This window comes from Falco biarmicus, chromosome 4, assembly GCF_023638135.1.
Source record: "Falco biarmicus isolate bFalBia1 chromosome 4, bFalBia1.pri, whole genome shotgun sequence".
Classification (NCBI taxonomy): Eukaryota; Metazoa; Chordata; class Aves; order Falconiformes; family Falconidae; genus Falco; species Falco biarmicus.
In genome coordinates, this window is record NC_079291.1 from 107,910,585 (window position 1) to 107,930,508 (window position 19,924).

At 40.2% G+C, this 19,924-nt stretch overlaps 1 protein-coding gene across 4 annotated transcripts in view; it reads left to right on the forward strand.

Moving 5' to 3' along the window:
- Positions 1 to 19,924, forward strand: part of FAM120A (family with sequence similarity 120A) — a 56,048-nt gene that overhangs the window by 29,344 nt on the left and 6,780 nt on the right. For 3 of the 4 annotated variants that reach the window (XM_056335674.1, XM_056335673.1, XM_056335676.1), the window contains exons 10-16: positions 2,279 to 2,453; positions 7,976 to 8,225; positions 9,522 to 9,636; positions 14,043 to 14,252; positions 15,363 to 15,546; positions 16,486 to 16,623; positions 18,126 to 18,267. In XM_056335674.1, the coding sequence (XP_056191649.1) occupies positions 2,279 to 2,453; positions 7,976 to 8,225; positions 9,522 to 9,636; positions 14,043 to 14,252; positions 15,363 to 15,546; positions 16,486 to 16,623; positions 18,126 to 18,267 (1,214 nt within the window). The remainder of the gene's footprint in view (positions 1 to 2,278; positions 2,454 to 7,975; positions 8,226 to 9,521; positions 9,637 to 14,042; positions 14,253 to 15,362; positions 15,547 to 16,485; positions 16,624 to 18,125; positions 18,268 to 19,924) is intronic. The other variant, XM_056335675.1, reaches the window with a different exon arrangement.

Consider the following 19,924-nt stretch of genomic DNA (forward strand, 5'->3'; position numbering starts at 1 on the left):
ATAGCAAAGTTTCTGCATCAAGGTTGAGGTTTGGATTTCCGATTTCCCATGTGTGTGTTTTGCACCATAGCTTGTGTTGCTGTCACGTTCTTGGCTTCTTCATCAAAGAAAAGTAGGGAAGAATCAAAAGGTGTGTGAAGACCATTGATGCCAGTTCTGTTTCGCACTTTGCCTAGGCAAATATTCTTAGTACATTTAAATACTACTTGATGTTTAATCACAAAATCGTTTAGGTTCGAAAAGACCCTTAAGATCATTGAGTCCAACCATAAACCTAACCTAACACTGCCAAGCCCACCACTGAACCATGTCCTTAAGTGCCACTAATACACATCTTTTAAATACCTCCAGGAATGGAGGTGGCTGGGTGGGCAGCCTGTTCCAGTGCTTGACCACCCTTTCAGTGAAGAGATTTTTCCTGATCTCCAACCTAAACCTCCCCTGGCACAACTTGAGGCCGTTTCCTCTCATCCTGTTGCTTCTCAGTTGGGGAACAGGCTGACCCCACCTTGCTACAGCCCCTGTCGGGCAGCTGTGCAGAATGAGAAGGTCCCCCTGAGCCCCCTTGTCTCCAGGCTGAACACCCCCAGTGCTCTCAGCGCTTCTCATCAGACTTGTGCTCCAGCCCCTTCCCCAGCCCTGTTGCTCTTCTTTGGGTGCACTCGAGCACCTCAATGTCTTTGTTGTCATGAGGGGCCCAGGACTGAACCCAGGGTTGGAGGGGCGGCCTCACCAGTGCCGAGGGCAGGGGGACGGTCACCGCCCTGGCCCTGCTGGCCACACAGTTTCTGACACAAGCCAGGAAGCCCTTGGCCACCTGGGCACACCGCTGGCCCATGCCCAGCCGGCCGTCAGCCAGCGCCCCCCGGCCCTCCCCCGCCGGGCAGTTCCCAGCCCCCTGCCCCCAGCCCGCAGCGCTGCTGGGGCTGGTGTGACCCCCGGGCAGGGCCCGGCACTCAGCCCCCTCGAACCCCATGCGGTGGCCTCGGCCCATCGGCCCGGCCTGGCCAGGCCCCTCTGCAGAGCCCCTGCCCTCTGGCAGATCAACACTCCCCCCCAACTTGGTGCATCATATCTCACACCAGGAGGAAGTGAATTAAATGCTTGCATTTGAGAAACCATCTCCAAACACAGGAAAAAATGTCAGTCTATAGAGATGGCTGCATAAAAAAATAAATCAGTACTACTTAAGACTGTTTTTCTTTTCCCACTATCTGAAATGCTTTTGGACAAGTATGCCCAGGCGACCTGAAGTATGTCATGGGTATACTTTACTGAGACATACCTTTTTGTATAATTACGAGATTCTTTAGAAATTGGCATGTAGAGGTGTTCCAGGTTATGTTGCTGTTAATGTATAGAGACCTTTTAGACATACCTCATACCTAAAGAAGCACTGTCTGAATTAAACCTGAGGATATCCTAATGTAATCACTCCAAGATGTCATTTACAGTATTTGTTACTGGGACAGTTTACTTGTTGTTTTAAGTGAAAGTAGCAAAACAGCATGCTTGCTTGTCAGTGTTGAAAATAATCTCTGATATTTGGGAGCGATGCAATGAAGTCAGTTGTTTTCCAAGAAAATTTTAACATGGTTTGATGCACAGACATAGAAAACATAAGATGTTGCTGCTGTTTTGAGAGAGAATGTTGGAAGGTTCCTTCATGCTTTTTTTCTGAAAAAGTATGAAATGCTAAAGCTTTATTTATATACATTCAAAACCAACCTTACTTATGTAATTCCCTGTTACAATTTTTTTATCAGGTCTTCTCACAATGTTGTTTTTTACAGTGAGTTCCCAATACTGTTTCAGATCCTTGCACCAAACACTGGTGTTCTTAGACAGCCTGAATATTTTTTGAAATAACGGTCTAAAATCTAGATCAGATTCAAACGTGCTTGGACTGTCTAAAAGCACATTACTGTATTTTCATGTGTACTGTTTCAGTCTCAAAGTGTCCATATTTGAAAATCGATATTTAGGTAATCCTTACCTGTAGATTGTCCACACACAAAAAAAAGGTGTGTGATGGAGAACAGAAAGAGGAAAGCTACAGGGATAATCAGAGCCTGGAGATTAAATGGAGGGAAGCTAGTAGATGTAGGCTAATTCTCTTCTGGTGTTACCTTCACATGCCAAAGACCCACATTACTGCTGAATCAGTTTTCTTGACTAGGTGAGATATATGTTAGAGCTGTGTTGAGTTACCATGCATATCTAACTACTTTCTGTTCACTATACATGTCATATTTTTCTGCTTTCTTTCATGCAAAAGGGTGAAATCAAAATTGCCGTTTCTATAGAAGATGAAGCCAACAAAGACCTGCCTCCTGCTGCTCTCCTTTATAGGCCAGTTCGTCAGTATGTTTACGGAGTCCTGTTTAGTTTGGCAGAAAGCAGAAAGAAAACTGAAAGACTTGCTTTTAGAAAGAACAGACTTCCACCAGAATGTATGTACTGTGGAAACAAACTGGTTTTTGTTTCTCTTCCTTCTGCTATGTTTTCATATCCGTGTGTACCATGATTTGAATCAGAATATTTCCTAGGTTTTCATCAGTGTAGCTAATCCTGGAGGAATTTATGGCTTATTTGATCCCATGGATAATAGATAAAGATTATGTTAATTTGCAATTTTACTTCCTGTAGTAGCTTAAGAACTTAAAATGTTACCATTTCTAAGCAAGCTCTGGGCTTTGTTTTTTAAAATGTATGCTCAAGCTGCTGTCAGGCTTGCAGCAAGTAATGTCAGTTTGTGATGTAATTTTCAAAGAATATGGTGGAACTGGATTATAAGAAACTTCTGTGCATATGCATACAAATCTGCATACTACTTTCAAAAATGAGAGGTGCATATGTTAACTTACGCTGCCTTCCCGAATGTGTTATTAAATTTACTTCAGTGAAATTTGCAAGTCTCTAGCATCTTTCAGGTATTGGCATATGAAAACTTGTTTTAAAACCCACAGAAGTCAGGAGTAATGTTAGTAAAGGTAGGCATGGGTGAAGACAGACTAAACTTTGGCAATCAGGCTTGTCAAGAGATCCTTTTGCTAAATCAGAGGAATGAGTGTTAATCTTCATATTAATCTGGAAGTTGTGTTTTTAAGCCTTCTGCTTCCAGGAATTACTGTCATTCCAGAAAATTCAACCTCCTCATTCTGCAGTGTTTTTCTTATAATGAAATGCATACAGGGAAATGATTGAACTTTACAGTAGCATCTTACAAAGGTTAAAGGAATGTTAAAGCATTAAGTGAACGGCGGCAGCAGCAGAAGTATTTATATATAGGAGTGTGTTGTCGCCAGGCTGAATTTAAGAATCAGATATTTAGAATGTATGAAAGCATCATTCACAGTCTTCATGTGTAAAAGGATAAAAATAAGAATCAGTTGTAAACTTTTATGTTCATTCCCTTTTCTCTTTCCATTTTTAATTGTGAAATGTTTTTGTATATTCATGGTGAAGATGATAATCTTCCAGCGATGTTGAAAAAAAACAAAAAAAAAGTTACTTTGTGGGAATTAATATTTACCCTGCTTGAATAATATCTCAGCACACATTGTCTCAAACTTCCTAATTCTTTAAACTCACACAACGTAATAGTATTTCAGGTTATAAGGTTATTTCAGGATTAAAATAGTGACATTTGCAGCATTCATTTATCCTCCTTAGACTTCTGTCCTTAAAAGTGCACTGCAATGTTTGTTGCGGGGAGTGAAGTAGCTGAGTGCTGAAGGTCTGCTTCAGTTTTCAGAATGTTCTTATTTTGTAAACCTAGAATGTTCTCTGTAGGCTGCTGGGGAAGTCTATATAGTCTCTATTTTCTCTTCATTTATACTGCTTTTCAGAGGTTTATTCTCAGTGGAGGCTAAGAACACTACTGCTGACTTGGTTTAGTTACAGGAGCTCCAGCAAATCTTGTTGCAGGACACATTCAGCTACTGACCTACTTCCATCTTAGGACTGATCGTGCTCTTAAATAAAAAAATAGAACGTCTGCCCAAAAGTTAGTTGGTTCACTGTAAAGCTAACAATGCTAGTAAAGATGGACTTGAGCGAAGATGCCAGCATGTGGTTTGAAAGGGCTGTGTTGCAGGAACACGTTTATTTTGGTCACCTCTCTTACAAAGTAGCAAGAATTGGGCAGGCTGTGCAAGATGCAGGGAGAGAATAGTGTCCTAAGTGGCAAGAGCAGATTTCTCGGATTGATTAGTCACACTTGTTAGGCCTTGCTAACTTTTCTGAGGATCCAGGCTATCACAGTAAGTGATGCTGATTCTCCTTCAGTGTCTTAATTTTTCTGCTGCTCTCGAAAATGAATGAGTTATGAGACACAGTAATGAAGACAATTAAGAGAAATGTAAGAATGAGGAGGATTAAGAAATTAATTGCTAAAGAAATTTATATTGTCCTTAAGATGTATGTGAAGAGATAATGAATATATTAATACCTAAAATCCTGTCATATTTGTTGCACAAACCATAATACTGGCAACATAATAATTGTGCATTCATAATTTGCAAGTATATTTTGCATGCAAGGGTTATAGGAGGGTATGAAAAATACGTAATAAACTGACACATCAGTATTATTACTAAATATATAGACAGCAGGATAATGGATCTTTCATAAAATGGATGACTTCCCATCTTTTAAATCATTATTTTTATGTAGTTGAAAAACAGCAGATCTGTTGGAAGGGGTAGATAGTGAGGTTCTTCAGTGATAATCGTCTGCTAAGTAATGCCTTTGCTGTGCATGTCCTCATGTCTGCTCCCAGAGGATATGAAAAATTGAATCACAGAGTTCTTGATTGTGCGTTTGTTGCCAAGGGCACGGCATTGGCTCTGCTGCCCTTCCTTCTGGATGAGAAGAAAACCAAGTGTCTGACTTGCTTTTCTTTTCAAGCTCTGAAACAGGTTATTTCCCATGTCCTGATAAACATGTGTATATGAAACCATCTGCCCTTTCCACTCTGTGGAAAAACTCACACTTGTAGCAAGCTGTAATAACTCTGGTTGGATCCAAAGGTTTCTTTTAAGCCTAGCCACCTTGTGATGTACTGTTCTCCAGGCAAGAATGTATTCAGCTGATGCTGTTTCTGCCAGAAGGAAAGCTGTAGCTTTTGGGCAGTAGCCCTTTTGCAAAATCAGGCATGCTTAGCTCAAGCTGTGTTGTCAGTAAAGATTATAAGGTTAAAAATGAGGCTTGATTAATCTGCATTAGCTAGCTTATCTTCTAGTGGTATTGGGTACCTCACGTTCAGTTCATGGGAAAAAATGCAAAGAGAATAGCACAACCACCTGAGCTGTAGTTAGCCATAAGGGCTCTAACAGACAGCTTGAGCACGCCGGATGCTGTTGCCTCCTGCAGCAGCAGACTTCAGCTGTAACAGCATTCACGTGTTTATCAAGCAGGTTACCCTAGTCCAGATTGACACTGACCCTTTTGCTTGGATTGACCTGAAAGTGTCATGAGGGTGATGGTCAAAGCAGATGTCAATATATTGTGCAGTTGCATAGGCTACTTTGAGTATTCAAATCTGCTGATCAGCAGCAAGAGGAAGCTTAGTATGAAAACCAGTATAATTAACACTGTGGTGGTGTGGCTGAACACACTCTGATCCTGATTGTTTGTTGTAGCTGATGTAGTCTTCAGGGTAGATGTTACTTATCTCCAAGTGGAGGTCCTGGGAGGAAGACACAAACGTTCATTTGAGGACAGAGATGCTCAGCAGCTAAGGAAAACAGTGTTTTTGGCAGCAGTCCCAGTACAGTTGTCAAAGGTGTAAGAAATGCCCTGGAGAAATAAGTGAATATGGACAAGTCCTCAATTCATCTGTTATGTTAAATGCTAAATTTGGGTGAACAGTGCTACAGTTACTTGTCAGCTGATACAGCTATAATTCCTCATCCCCATGGTTCAGAGAGGACAGTTTGCCGGTCCACAAGAGTGACCTTCGTATTAAACCATTCTGCAGGAAGCGTGGTTACCTTTCCCATAATAACCATTACTTTGCAACATTTTGAAGCCAGGGTGAATCTCCACTGTGACCTCTACAAGTAGCACGTTGCTGAAGATGTTATGTTTGGAGAGCAAACTGAGGTACTCTGCCTGTGGCCTTACCCTTGTAGGTCATGGAAGTTGTCATCCCCAGATTAAAAGCTTTGAACCAAATTTGAATGTTGAAATGTAGGACTGAAAATAGGAAACACAAAATACTCACTTCTTCTAAACTCGAGGACGGGAGGGACAGCCAAACAGAGAAAGTGAGTGTAGCTAGGAATATCACCTCCATTGTCAAAAGAAGGTTGAAGGGAAAAAAAAAAAACCCCAAACTCCAGAACGCAACTGTTTTATGTGAATTGTCAATGGTTTTGGTTCTGTTTTACTGCTAAGAGACTCAACTGCTCTTTGTAGTAGCTTCATTGTGTTTCCTGTTTGTTGAGAGATCCAGGAAGTTTGGCTCCAAAAGTATCTCTTCCTTCTGAGACCTAAAGCAATTAAACGAGTCTTTGAAAGCCTACATAAAATACATCCTTTTATTTGTTCATGATTACTGTCCCAGGCCTAAACAAGAAGTGAAAACAGGTGTAATAAACTATGCACAAATAACAGAGTAGCTCTGCTGGCTGTTAAAGCCCATCTTGCATAGCTTGGTGGCATATGAAAACTGGTAGCAACCAAAATAGAACATGATTTTGTAGTGAGGCTACCAACTAAATATATCAGAATATTTATTTCCATTGCTGCATGTTACCTTTGTCAAACTTTATCCTAAGCTCTGTGAAATTTAGCTGTAATGCTAGACTAGTTTTATTCCAGAAAAGCATGCGTGTGCTTTGGGATGTTGTGGAGGTTGTTTTTTTCAATCGTGATCATCACTTCCTCCATGGTTTGCCTGCCTCTAACTATAAAATTACTCGTGAGGCTGATGTCTGATTTCTGAACGAGACTTTGTAGCCGCAAGGGCTGTCCTGGCACTAGTAGTACTGGCTTTTCAGTCTGTAACAGAACAATTTCTAGCAGAAAGGACAGGTCTGCGCCCCTGCAGTGAATCTCTCTGGGCTGTAACCTGAAACTTCACTAACAAGCTCCTTGAATCTTTCCACGCTGCATAACTGGGCTCTGAGTTAAGAAGGGTGCAAACGAATTTTGAGCTGTGTCAAACTTGGGGTCATTCCAAGGCCAAAAGTATCATTTCTCACTCTTGACTTTTTTTTTTACTTTTTTTTTTTTTCTTCTAAAACTTGTGTTCTGGTTTGGTTGCCTTCAAACATAAAAAGGGAGATGATTTAGAAGCAATATAGAGTTGGACAGTCTTTGTTTCGATGTGGATGAAAGGGAGCTTAGCAAACATAAAAATACTAATGTGTCTATATAAAGCAGTGCAGTAAATCGAGAGGCTTATGTAATGTTTAGTAAATTTTTTAGGCAAAAAAACCCCACTGAAACTCACCCATATTTGAGATCTCATTCCATTGCAGTAGTTGAACAACTACAAACAAGTATAACGGAAGTTTTAAATCTGATTTGAATAAAATCACTAGGATCATATTGTTCTTAAAAGACTGCATATGGAATATATTTGTATTTATGTACTGCTTTTATTTGTCACTGTAGGGTTTTGATCAATGACACAGATATTTTGGGGGGAAAATGCATTTTCAAATTATGCTGTTTGTTATAGAAAAATATCTGTAGTTCTTTGTTGTAGATTAATTTGAAAATATTAATATAACATTCCTAGTGTACACTTGGTTGCGTGCACTTAATTTCTGAGTGATCACAATTGAAAGGTGTTCCCAATACAGAGTTTGATTTACCAATTTGGCAGTGCAATCCAGACCACTGGTATCTATCGCAGTCTCAGAGTGATGCTTTTTGGATAAAAATCTCTTGCATACAAAGTTTTAAATACGTGCTGTTTTTTAACTCAGAATATTTTCTTTTAACTGTTGCCATTTTATAGTTTCACCAGTGATAATTAAAGAATGGGCTGCTTACAAAGGAAAATCTCCTCAAACCCCTGAGCTGGTGGAAGCACTTGCATTCAGGGAATGGACCTGTCCTAATCTGAAGAAGCTGTGGTTGGGAAAAGCAGTAGAAGACAAGAACCGAAGAATGAGGGCATTTTTGGCCTGTATGAGATCAGATACACCAGCAATGCTCAATCCAACTAACGTGCCCACTCATCTTATGGTGCTCTGTTGTGTACTAAGGTCAGTGTTACCTTAAAGTAAAACAGAATGAAGGAAAGGTTTTACTGTGTAATCTTTCTGACATACTTAACTTTGTATTAAATCATGAGTATAGAAAGTGCTAATTCATATTTGCAACATCATTAGGACAAGGGGTTTGTTTTCTTCTTAAAACACTGCTGCTGGGAGTCTTAAAAGCATGGTGTATATTCAGCGTTTCTTTCTTCGGTCTCTAGAGGACTGAAGGGAGGAGGAAAATAAAAATATCTTGTGTTGATAAGAGGCCACTGTAGCATTTGAATTAGTTTACCCTTACTATACTTTGGGCTTCAACTTGCTGAAAAATAACATTTGGGGTCGTGGAGGCTGTGTTGATGAAGCTGTAAAGCAAAAGAGAGTTCTTCAGAGAACAGCTGCATAGCAGCATGTCGGGATGCCAAGTTTATGTGAATGATACTCTGCCTGTGATGTGTTAGATTCCCTGTGTTAGAATTGTTCTTCTAGTTGATACGATGATAACCAACAGTTAAAGTATTAATTCTGTGCTTCAGCTTTTCAAAGAGAAAGTCACAAGGTCCAAAATATTTACCTGTTTAATTTTTAGATTGAAAATTGACTGAGGTTTGGGAGATGCTTACCTTTTTGGAAAGGGGTGATTATTTCAATATCACTAGCTTATAAATCTGCAGAATCCAAGGTTAACATGTTGCATATGAAAAATTTCAAGCCATTTTTGAGAGTGATAAATGTGTATTTGTCTTCACTTCTGTTGAACTTCGTCTTGCCTTGCGAGCAAAGTCTTTGTGTCCTTATACGACAGTAAGGATACAAAAAAACCCAGTCCAAATGGTATCTTACAGCAGAGCTTCTCATTTCCTTTGGACACATTCACTCCTGTGACATGTGATGAGCATAAAATTCACCAACTCGATAATTTCTGAGGAACAGGTTATCTGGAAAACATGTTCACAAAGTCCTTTTACCATTAATCTTTACAAAGATCAGTAAGCCATATTATTTTCTTCTTAGATGTATCAGAATTCACTTATGTTTTAAATTCTATTTTGGCAGCCTGTCCTCTCCTTCTTCACTGGAAGCAGGGTTTGCACAACTGATTCACAAATTCCATATGAATTTAAACAAATACAAACTTCAGATCTGTTTAGTGACTTGGCCTTTTTAATTATTCAGGTCTAGACAACAAAAAAAGATATTTTTTGTTGTTGTTGTTGCATTCTGGTGACTTTGATCACATAAAATACCATTTTATTTATATATTAAGGGAAGCTTCTGAATAATCATGGGCTTTCTCCGTAGGTATATGGTACAGTGGCCAGGGGTTCGTATACTTCGTCGCCAGGAACTTGATGCTTTTCTTGCCCAAGCGTTGTCTCCAAAGCTCTATGAACCTGACCAGCTTCAGGAACTCAAGGTAATTCTTAATTGTAATTTTCATAATTTAAGAGATTTATTCCCAGCTGATCATTAACGTTAATGGTGGTGGGTGATGTGTATGTGCCTGTCTCACTAAAAACTTTCAAATTATAATTATTATTATTATTATCATCATCGTTATTCCAAAATATTAATCTTAGAATTTTAAAGTGTTGCAAAGATTGATAATCAGTTCTGTTTCACTGGTTGGATAGGTAACTAAAATCTTAAAACATATTCTATACTGAAGAACCTTTTCTCACAATTTCTTAATTCATTGTCTCTTGGAAGTTTGAAACAAATGTGCCTCCTCCATTGAAAAGAGAAAAAAACTTCTTCATTGTGTGGTTGTTTGTAAATACTAACCTGGATGTTTTTTAATGATTCAGCATTCAAAATAATTTTGCAGCTAAATGTAGAAATGTAGAGACACTTGCATAATCTTGGATGGAAAAAAGCAGGAGGAAGAGAAAAGGGAAAACAGTTTATTAGTAGTCACAGAAGCGTAGAAATAATTACTTTGAGGATTTTTAAAAGTTAAGATCTCAAAAGTTTCTATTTTTTCCTAATATGATAGTATTAGATGGAGTAAATACTGCTACCTAATTGAAGAAGTTGTTAAGTGGGGTTTCCTCACTGTAGATACAGAATGCCTATCAATCTGTGCAACATCGTCTTACTCCAGGGGATTTATCAATTCAACCTTCATATGCTCACAGTGAAATTTCCTCTTCTAGCCTTTGAGCTAAAATACACAAATTTGGTTTTTGCCTTTACCCTTGTTTGCTTTTCAGAATTTGTTCAGAATTTAGTCTTTTTTTTTTTTTTAAGCAAACATTTTTCTGAATAGAAATAATTTTAGATACTTTTTTCTACGTAATACATCTTAAGCCAAATAGTGTATTTGGTAACTGGAAGCTATGGGTGGTATTGGGATGTATAGGGAATGCACAAATGGAAGTGAGCCGTCTTACCTCCTCCCTGCATTGATCATCAACATAGCGAAGAAGGTGAGATGCTGATTGCCTCTTCATCATAGAGTCATTTAGGTTGGAAAAGACCTTTGAAATCAAGTCCAACTGTTAACCCGGGACTGCCAAGCCCACCACTGAACCATGTTGCTAAGCCTCACATCTATGTGTTTTTTAAATACTCCCAGGGATGGTGACTCAATCACCTCCCTGGGCAGCCTGTTCCAGTGCTTGACCACCCTTTCAGTGAAGAGATTTTTCCTGATCTCCAACCTAAACCTCCCCTGGCACAACTTGAGGCCGTTTCCTCTCATCCTGTTGCTTCTCAGTTGGGGAACAGGCTGACCCCACCTTGCTACAGCCCCTGTCGGGCAGCTGTGCAGAATGAGAAGGTCCCCCTGAGCCCCCTTGTCTCCAGGCTGAACATCCCCAGTGCTCTCAGCGCTTCTCATCAGACTTGTGCTCCAGCCCCTTCCCCAGCCCTGTTGCTCTTCTTTGGGTGCACTCGAGCACCTCAATGTCTTTGTTGTCATGAGGGGCCCAGGACTGAACCCAGGGTTGGAGGGGCGGCCTCACCAGTGCCGAGGGCAGGGGGACGGTCACCGCCCTGGCCCTGCTGGCCACACAGTTTCTGACACAAGCCAGGAAGCCCTTGGCCACCTGGGCACTCTGGTGTCACACAGCCAGCTGTCAAACATGCAACCTCATGTTTTAGGTGTCAATCTAAAAGTCATTTTAGATGGTCTTCCAGGTACTGTAGGGCTGAAGTCACACTCTAAGTCTATTCCTAGCAGTGCCTGGATGTGCACTGTCCTTAGCTAAATCAGCAAGGAGAAGGAGGAACATGTTTCCCAAGTCTGTTCATATTCTCAGGTACACACTGCAGAGGCACACAGACAAAAGCAGCAATCGTAGCACTGCTCTTCTCACGAGAAACAGTAGTTAAGCTCACGCAGATTTCAGGTGATAGGCTTTTCTAAGGAATATTTTGCTACTGATCCCAAGTCTGCAGAGCATTCTCAGAGCCAGCAAATGACACTTTCTCTTCCATGGGTGATGAGCAGAATTGGGGTTGCATTCTGGCGTGTAGCACCCTGGCAAGGACTTCTCAGTCTCAATCTATAAACCAAATCAACCTGCTTGTGGAAACCCAGCACTTAGCCACAGGAGTACTAATAAATGTAAAGGGAAGAAAACAACTGAATCCACTTCAGAATCTCTTTGAACTTGTCACACAGTAAGTAGAGAATTTGTGTATTGGCAATCAAAATGGCAGTTAGAAAAACAAAATCCTCTTCCCATATACCAAAGAATGAATGCCAACAGGAAAAATAAATAAATAAACTCTAACAGGAAGACATGTATTTGGCCTTTCCCTCATTGCTGAAACAGATGTGAAAAAACACAGGATGAAGACAGTTGTAATGAACACCTGATGAGTTCATGCAAGACTGCTTGTTTGCTTCAGCACTTAGGACTGAATTGCTGCCGACATGGATTATAAGCGTATTAGATTCCCGAGAACAGCATTTTCAAGTACTCGTTGTGGCTAATTCCTTAAAAGCAGCCTAAACATAGATCCTGTCTGTCAGGAGTATCATTCAGGTGTTTGCTGGAACTCCTTTTCAAGGTGTTTCATAGACGTTCATGTTGGAAGCCCTGCATGCTTACTGGGTCCTTCAGAACCCTGGAGATTCGGGTCCAAAGAAGATGACAGTTTTCTGCGTTGTATGAAGAGCAGTACTTTGTTTTTAGGGAAGCATGTGGCCAACCTCTGCCAACGGAAAACTGAGTATGAGTTATCCTGTATGTTCAGAAGAAATGTATGTAGCTCATTCCGGGGTGACAAAACATTGGAGTTGGCAAAGTATAGCAGAGAGCCTTTTAAAGTCTCATGACAATCATGAGACTGTGGCTCAAGGCATCTACCCCAAGCTCTCCTGAAGTTGTGTAATTGTACCTGTGGGTATTGGTGGAAATTCACATGACTGTTAGGTAGGCAAGGCTAGATGCATCAAAGAACAGCAGTGTCTCAGCCATTCAGTATTCAGTGTCCTTTTGCAAAACACAACACAACTTTTGGGGTCAAGATTTTGCCTAAGGTATCTGTAAGAGTTATAAAAGTCTTGCCTCTGTCTTCAGAGTTGATGCAAAGAGGAGGAAAACCCACTGTGAAAATTACTGGTCTTAGACATCTAAGAAAGGAATTCCCAGATGAAATATTTTTTTCCATTCCAATACAAAATGAAAGGCAGAGACAAGGCAAGTAATAAACAGCATACAGTATTTTTAATAGAAAATTTTTAAATCATACATGAAGATATACATGGATCATTTCCAAAATATATGTTGGTTAACTGAAAGATGCAGTATTTCATGCAGTGTTGTTACTGTCGTCTTATGAAGCAGTTGCTTCTCTGCTTCTTGGAGTCAGACAGAACGAGCAGCTGAGTTTGAACCCAGCTGTGTATCTGCAAAATGATCTGAATAGTCTTTTGGATCTTAAAGGTTGTTTATGCGTAAGGAAGGTAATGTAGTTTAATTTTAAAATTTATTACCAAGGTCTTGAAAATGTTCCCAAGAAAGGGCTGATACTTTCAGAAGTATTTTAGGGAGTGCTAGTAGTGATGTTTTCTTATACCAGAGCTAAAAATACTTGCTGCAACCAAATCCTTCTTGCTTCCACCAACTATTCAGATTTAATTCTACCTTTGTGTATCTATCCTGCATCCTAAACAAAACTATTGCGTGCATTATAAACATTACCTCATGAATAGGAGACTCATTCTAACAGCAAAATCTTGAATCAAGCTAATAGAAAATCCATTAGAAAGGAGTTGTAAGGGGAATGTGATACGTGGGAAAGAAAAGTTGACTGCTAATATTGAGCTCATTCCTGAAACTTTCTACAAAATCTCCCAGAAGCACAAGGTTATCAGAAATAATTCTTTAATGAAATTTTCTACTACTAATTTCCTATGAGTGTCTTTAAAGCTTTTCCTTGCTGTAATATGTTTAGCATTGTTCAAAAAACTCTGTACTGCATATTTATCAATTATCTTAATGCAGCCAAATTACGCATCTTACGTGTTTTAGACACCACATGCCGCAAATTAAAGATACTTTATTTAAAACTTTTTACTGACTTCTTGATAATGAGTTGGGTTAAAACATTAAAATATTAGAAGTATTTCCCTGTGCTTTGTTGTTAAGTAGAGTTTTTTGCTTTTATCATTCACCTCTGGAGTGGATGGATGGGAACAGCAGCCTTCCTGAATATTGCAGTTTCCATATACAGGCGTTAGATTCTGGTGCATTCTTCTAGTCAAACTGGCACGTATTAAAAGTCTGGATGACCTTTTAAAACCACTCTGTTTTCAAGAGTTTTGAAAATGTAACTATTGGAATAACTTTGAATTACATCTCATTACAGATTGAGAATCTCGATCCCCGAGGAATTCAGCTGTCTGCTTTATTTATGAGTGGTGTCGATATGGCACTTTTTGCAAACGATGCTTGTGGACAGCCAATTCCATGGGAGCACTGCTGTCCGTGGATGTATTTTGATGGAAAATTATTCCAGACCAAGCTCATCAAAGCAAGCCGGGAGAAAGTTCCGCTCATTGACCTCTGTGATGGTCAGGTATGTAGTTTCACAAGTGTGACAGAGTATAAAGTGTGCCAGATTTTCAGAAGTGTTAGATGTGGTTGGTTTATCAGTCACTCGCTTCATGTGTCATCTCTCTACTTTTAAAAGAGAAACATGAGGTGAGTGGCTAATAGGTATTTTTTAGCTCTGTTTACTCTTCTATCTCTTATTGATGATTGAGAGGGCATTTTGGTAGATCTGGAAAAAGTAAAATGGCTAAAATTTTAATTTCTTTTTTGTTCTCTGCGGAAACTGAAACGTGAATGCAATTGCAATGCAATGAGCAACTGATTCAATGGGTCAGTCTAGCAAAACTGTCGCAAAGGACTGAGCTGCAGTGGTTTTACACTGAAAGAAAATTTGTGATTTCTAACTTGCTTTACAGACTGTGAAGTCATTCTTGCAGTCCTTAAGCTCAAAATCTTTTCGCATTTCTTATGATCATCTTAAAATACAAATAAATTAGGTTTTTTTGTTCTAATCAAATCATGCGATGCTATTATCTAACTATGAAAACAGGAAACTGATAAAAATCAAGTTTACTGAATGACCAAAACTCTTTTTTTAAACTTTTTGAGAGGTATGAAATCTTAACAAAACAGCTTGCCTCCTCTTATTTCTGACTCAGGGGAAGCTGATCACAGATTAAATTTTGATGATGGCTGTGGTGCCTCTCAGGCTTGTTAGCCTGTTTGTGTAGACTTTATTTTGCAGTCCAGGTTTATGATTATTCTGTTTAAAGTAAAGGCTGCATTTAGTGTTCAGGAGACTATAGACAGAGGTTTCTCAGTTCCTTTCAGGAAAACCCTTTCCAACTTGTTAACTGTGTCTGTGTTACTGACTTCTAAACTGTCTCAGTATTTAGACTCATGTCTACCGATACCTAAAGATTTTCTTGTGAACAATTTGAATTTCATTGAAGTATTAGTAGGTATACAAGTCAGATTATTGTGATTTTCTAGCTAGCTTTATGGAATTTGTTTGCAGTAGTTATCTACTCTTCTATTATTTTGCTTTCTTCTTTGAATTTGATGTGTAAATATAGCTTTATGCAATCGAAATCGGAATTTTAACATCTCTTTGTGACCTTCTCTTTATTCATAGGCTGAGCAGGCAGCCAAGGTTGAAAAGATGCGACAGAGCATCTTAGAAGGATTAAATTTCTCCAGGCAGAACCATCCTCTCCCTTTTCCACCTCCACCTGCCATGCCTTTCTATCCAGCTTCTATGTATCCTCGACACTTTGGGCCAGTCCCACCACCTCAGGGCAGGGGGAGAGGCTTTGCTGGTAAGTGCTTGGGATAGCGGTGCGAAGATAGTTGGTGTGAAGCATAACCTTGTGTTTCACGTTCCCAAAACTATGAACTGATCTGCCTGTTCCATTTCATAGGAAAAATACATAAAAGCAAGTGGTTGGCATATGTTGTCATGTGCCAATCACTGTATTTTGGTTTTACTTTCATTAGCCATAGCCTAGCAATACGGGATGTGTTGCTGCATATTTCCATCAGGATTTTTAGTAACTGTGCCAGATCAAAATACTTTTACCACTATTGTATGAAACAGAAAAAAGAGGAATGGATCAACACTGGATGATGTGAAAAGGCTCTTATTTGCACTGTACATTGCTTCAAAAGTTTTGTATTTATCAGTATTAACAACGCCTAAATTAATGGACACAGTTTAAATGTCAGGGTCGAAGACAACCTTTCCTCCTCCCCACCCCTCGCTATTTTGCTACAGTCATTTAACCATTGGCACCCTTGAGTGTAAATACTGATGCAACCGTTCCAGGCTGTTTCTAGAATTATTCCTTTTCTCAAAATCTCTCTGGTACCAAGGCCCATTAGGTGTATTGATACTGGACTTTGGGAGCAAGACATTCCTGGGGTGCCACAACTGTAGCCATCAGAGCTCATTGCCAAAAAATTGTTGCAAGCCTTTACAATGCTCGTTATGCCATAGAAGTCGGGATGCCCGTTCCAAGCCCAGGTTAAAGGCCTGCTGTTTGGATAAGAGACCCTGTGCTTGCTGAGGCAGCAGGACATCTTTGGCCAGGGCTTTCTTGGCAGCAGTGGCTTGCTCCCATGCAGCATCGCCTGCAGGAGCCCTCCCTGCTGACTCCAGAAGAGTGGAAGGAGGCAGCAGCATCTCTGCTAGGGGTCTTCCCGGATGCCTGGCCCCCTCACAGCTTTTCCCCTGTCTTTCTTTACCCTGGGTCTAACAGGAGTCTATGGCTTCGGAGGCCCTTATGGGGAAACAGTAGCCACAGGCGCTTACCGGGCCTTCCGGGTGGCGGCAGCAGCAGGACACTCCGGAGCCTTCTCTGGCAATGACAGCAACAGGACTAGCAAGTTTCAGGGCGGTAATTATACCCAAAACCCTTTTCTTAGAGCTTCTGGCAACAGCTTCCTTCACTTTACGGTTTGGTCTGAGGCTTTCCTACTGACTGCCGGTCTCCCTTTCTCCCTAACTGTCTCAGCTGTCCCTCTCTAGAGCCTGCCCAGGCTGCTGTCCGTCCGTCCGCTCTGCTCTCCCAGGCGCTCCCCCCAGGTCCCTGCCGCAAGCCCCCTCGGCGCCAGCCTCTCTCACGCCTAGAAACCCTCCCCCGAACACAAGATAGCCCTTAAACCTAATGAGACGGTCTGTCTCCTGTGCTTCAAAATGCGAGGGTGGAATCTATAATCAGCTGAACTTTTGCCTGACTCTATTAACAGTTCTTTTCTAAAATTTGGGGGCAGTTGAGCTTTTTGCAAAAATGACCCAATGTAGAATTGACTGACTTGGGTGTTACTGCTAACTCGTTCTTCGCTGTCACCAATGTCAGCATGGACACAGGCGTGAGATTTACTTACCTGCCTGTGTGTCTGTTGCTCACCTCCCATACAAGGTGGGACGATGGAAACCCGTTAATGCCAGTCCCCTGTTAGGGTTAAATTTTTCCAGTTATTTAGCTGTTCTTTCTGGCCTCTGAGCTTTTATCCTAAGAGCAAACATATCTCTAATGCTTCGTTGTGTGAATAACTTTACCCTTGTAAACAAAATGCATTTGAAGCTGAAAGACTTGTACAGGGAAGTATGAACCGTTTTGACTTTATCAGTAGTTTAGTTCCCAGTGTATTAACATTTGAAGACTAATCGTGGCTGCATAAATGCTGTGTTTTGTGTAAGTTCTGATGGTCTTACCAGTAACGTGGCTCAGTTGCATTCTACTAGATTTCTTCAAATACGTATGTTATGCCCCAGAGTTGATTTTTAAGGGCAAAACACAGGTGTAAAGATATGAGCAACCTGAGTAGAATATAAATTCCCATTTTAGACAATTGTAATTTTAGCTGCTTTCATGGTAAGGGAAGGATAAGCCTACCTTTCACACGCAGATCAGTTTAAATGCTATAATATTTTTATAACAACTTAGTACAAGTAATTCTGCCTAGTAAGTTGTTTATAGCAGTTATAATCTGTGTGTTTCATGCTGATGTTTGGTGTTCACTGAAAAGTGCCTTTAAATCTGCAAAAATTACTTCTTCATTAGGAATGCAGGAAAAAAGTAATCTTCAGATAGTTTGTAAAATTTCACTTCAGTTTCTTAATGCTTATCTAAAGTATATTTTCAATTACTGAAGCTGAAGTACTCTTGCAAGATCATTTTTTCTGCAGAATTCATATATTTAAAAAAAAGGGGGAAAAGAAAGACTCTTGGAGTTGTAATACTTCTGAAAGACCACAAAATGAGAAATAATCTCCCAGTATCAAAAGAGGAGACTATATGTGCAAGAAAACGTGGGCAAACAAGTTGTCCATTCATTTGTAACTTTAATGTTAAGATTGTGAAGATCAAGGTTTGGTTTTGCTTTTTATGTGCAGGAGTCCAACCTATTCCTTCTCAGGGAGGGAAACTTGAAATTGCCGGCACTGTAGTCGGCCATTGGGCTGGAAGCAGACGTGGACGAGGGGGTAGAGGGCCATTTCCTCTGCAGGTTGTTTCTGTGGGAGGACCAGCGAGAGGGTAAGTGCGATCTTGCAGAAGGTACTTTTCATATGTAACTTAATGATTGGGGAAAAAAGTGGAAAAAACATGGAAAAGTTGGAGGCATTAGAAACTGCATACAACACATTTTAGGGCACATCAGGTAAATTATGCACATTATGTATTCAAGAAAAGCATTTTCCTTCTTTTAAGATGTTTTTAATCAGTTACTCAGATGAGTATAAGCATTTTTATGTGCAGATAAAATTCATACTCTGATATATAGATCTACATATGCACACTGGATTGTTTGGCATGAGGAAACGACTTGGGGGCTTTCTCTGACATGAAATCAATAAATACATTATACTTGATGAAAAATACCACAGCACTCAATTACTTTTTGTCATGGTCGAACAGTTGTTAAGAAGTATGATAAATTTTTTTATAACTTCATTGTGTAATTCTTCTGTGAAGCAGAAAACACCTGAAAGACATTTATAGGTTTAAGAGTTCTCTGCTACAGTCACGATGGGAGATGTGCTTAAAAGAATATTAATTTCTTCAGCTCTTCCACTTCATTTCACCACAGCTGAAATTACAGGTGCACAACATTTCTGAAAAAGAAATACTTTGTTATAAAAATATCTAGTCCTTTACTTTTAAGGTTGGTTTTTTTTCCATAGGCTTAATTGTTCTGTGCCCTACAGAACTGTCTGTATCTATTACAGAAGACAGTCTCTAAGTAATGTGATTTATATATTATGTCTGTCTTTAACTATATTAAAGGAATGGAGTAAAGTAGGTGTATTTAAGCCATCTTGAGCAAGGAAGCAGGAGTCTGAAAGAATAAGTCTGAACTGCCTGAATTCCTCTCTATTCATTAATTTAATCAAACATATACCTATAGAGTATACTGCTAAAGTCAGCAAGAGCTGTTGGCATGCTTGTCTTGGACTCAGTGAAGAAATGGTTGGATCTGAAGCCCTGGGAGAATGTGAGCAGGGGGAGAAGCGAGAGCTGCTGGTGTGGGCGCAGGGAGAGGTAAAACCAGAAGAAACAAAGATTATGAAGTTCAGCAGCAGAAAACAACATTGGTGTAAGAGCAGAGCTGGCACCTTCAGGGGAGTACATTTAGGTGGGAGCATATTCTTTAGAATGAGGTTCAGTTGCCAAAATGTAAGCATCTAGTGTTGGTTTAGACGCTTCAGACAGCTGTCAGCTAACTGCAGCCTGGTGGGGTCCATGGGTCCTGTGCTGTCCCAGGACAGCAGCTGGAGACCAGGGGAGTAAGCTGCGTGATGAGGCACCGGGCTCCTTTGGGTATTTTAATCTTACTTCTGAGTTTCAGTGGATGAAATAACACTTTTCACCATTTAAGTTAGGTATGGGTGTGGTCCTAAGTTTGGTTTTTCGTGAGGCTCCACAACCAGAAGAATCTGGCTTGCTGTAGAGCTTATTACTTTTCTTCAGCTAAATGCACTGGCTGCAGTACTGTTTGCGGAAAATGTCTGGATAATTTATGGTGTCATACTCAAAAACTACTGTCTGAGTGAGGCACCCTGAGTGATGATCTGGAGGCACCTTCAGGCTCCGACCTGGCTTACATTTGTGTGTAACATTGGCGTCCTGCACAGAATCGCAGTTCCTCCATTTTCTGAAGAAGCAAGTACATGAATTTATGCAGTCGCCAGCA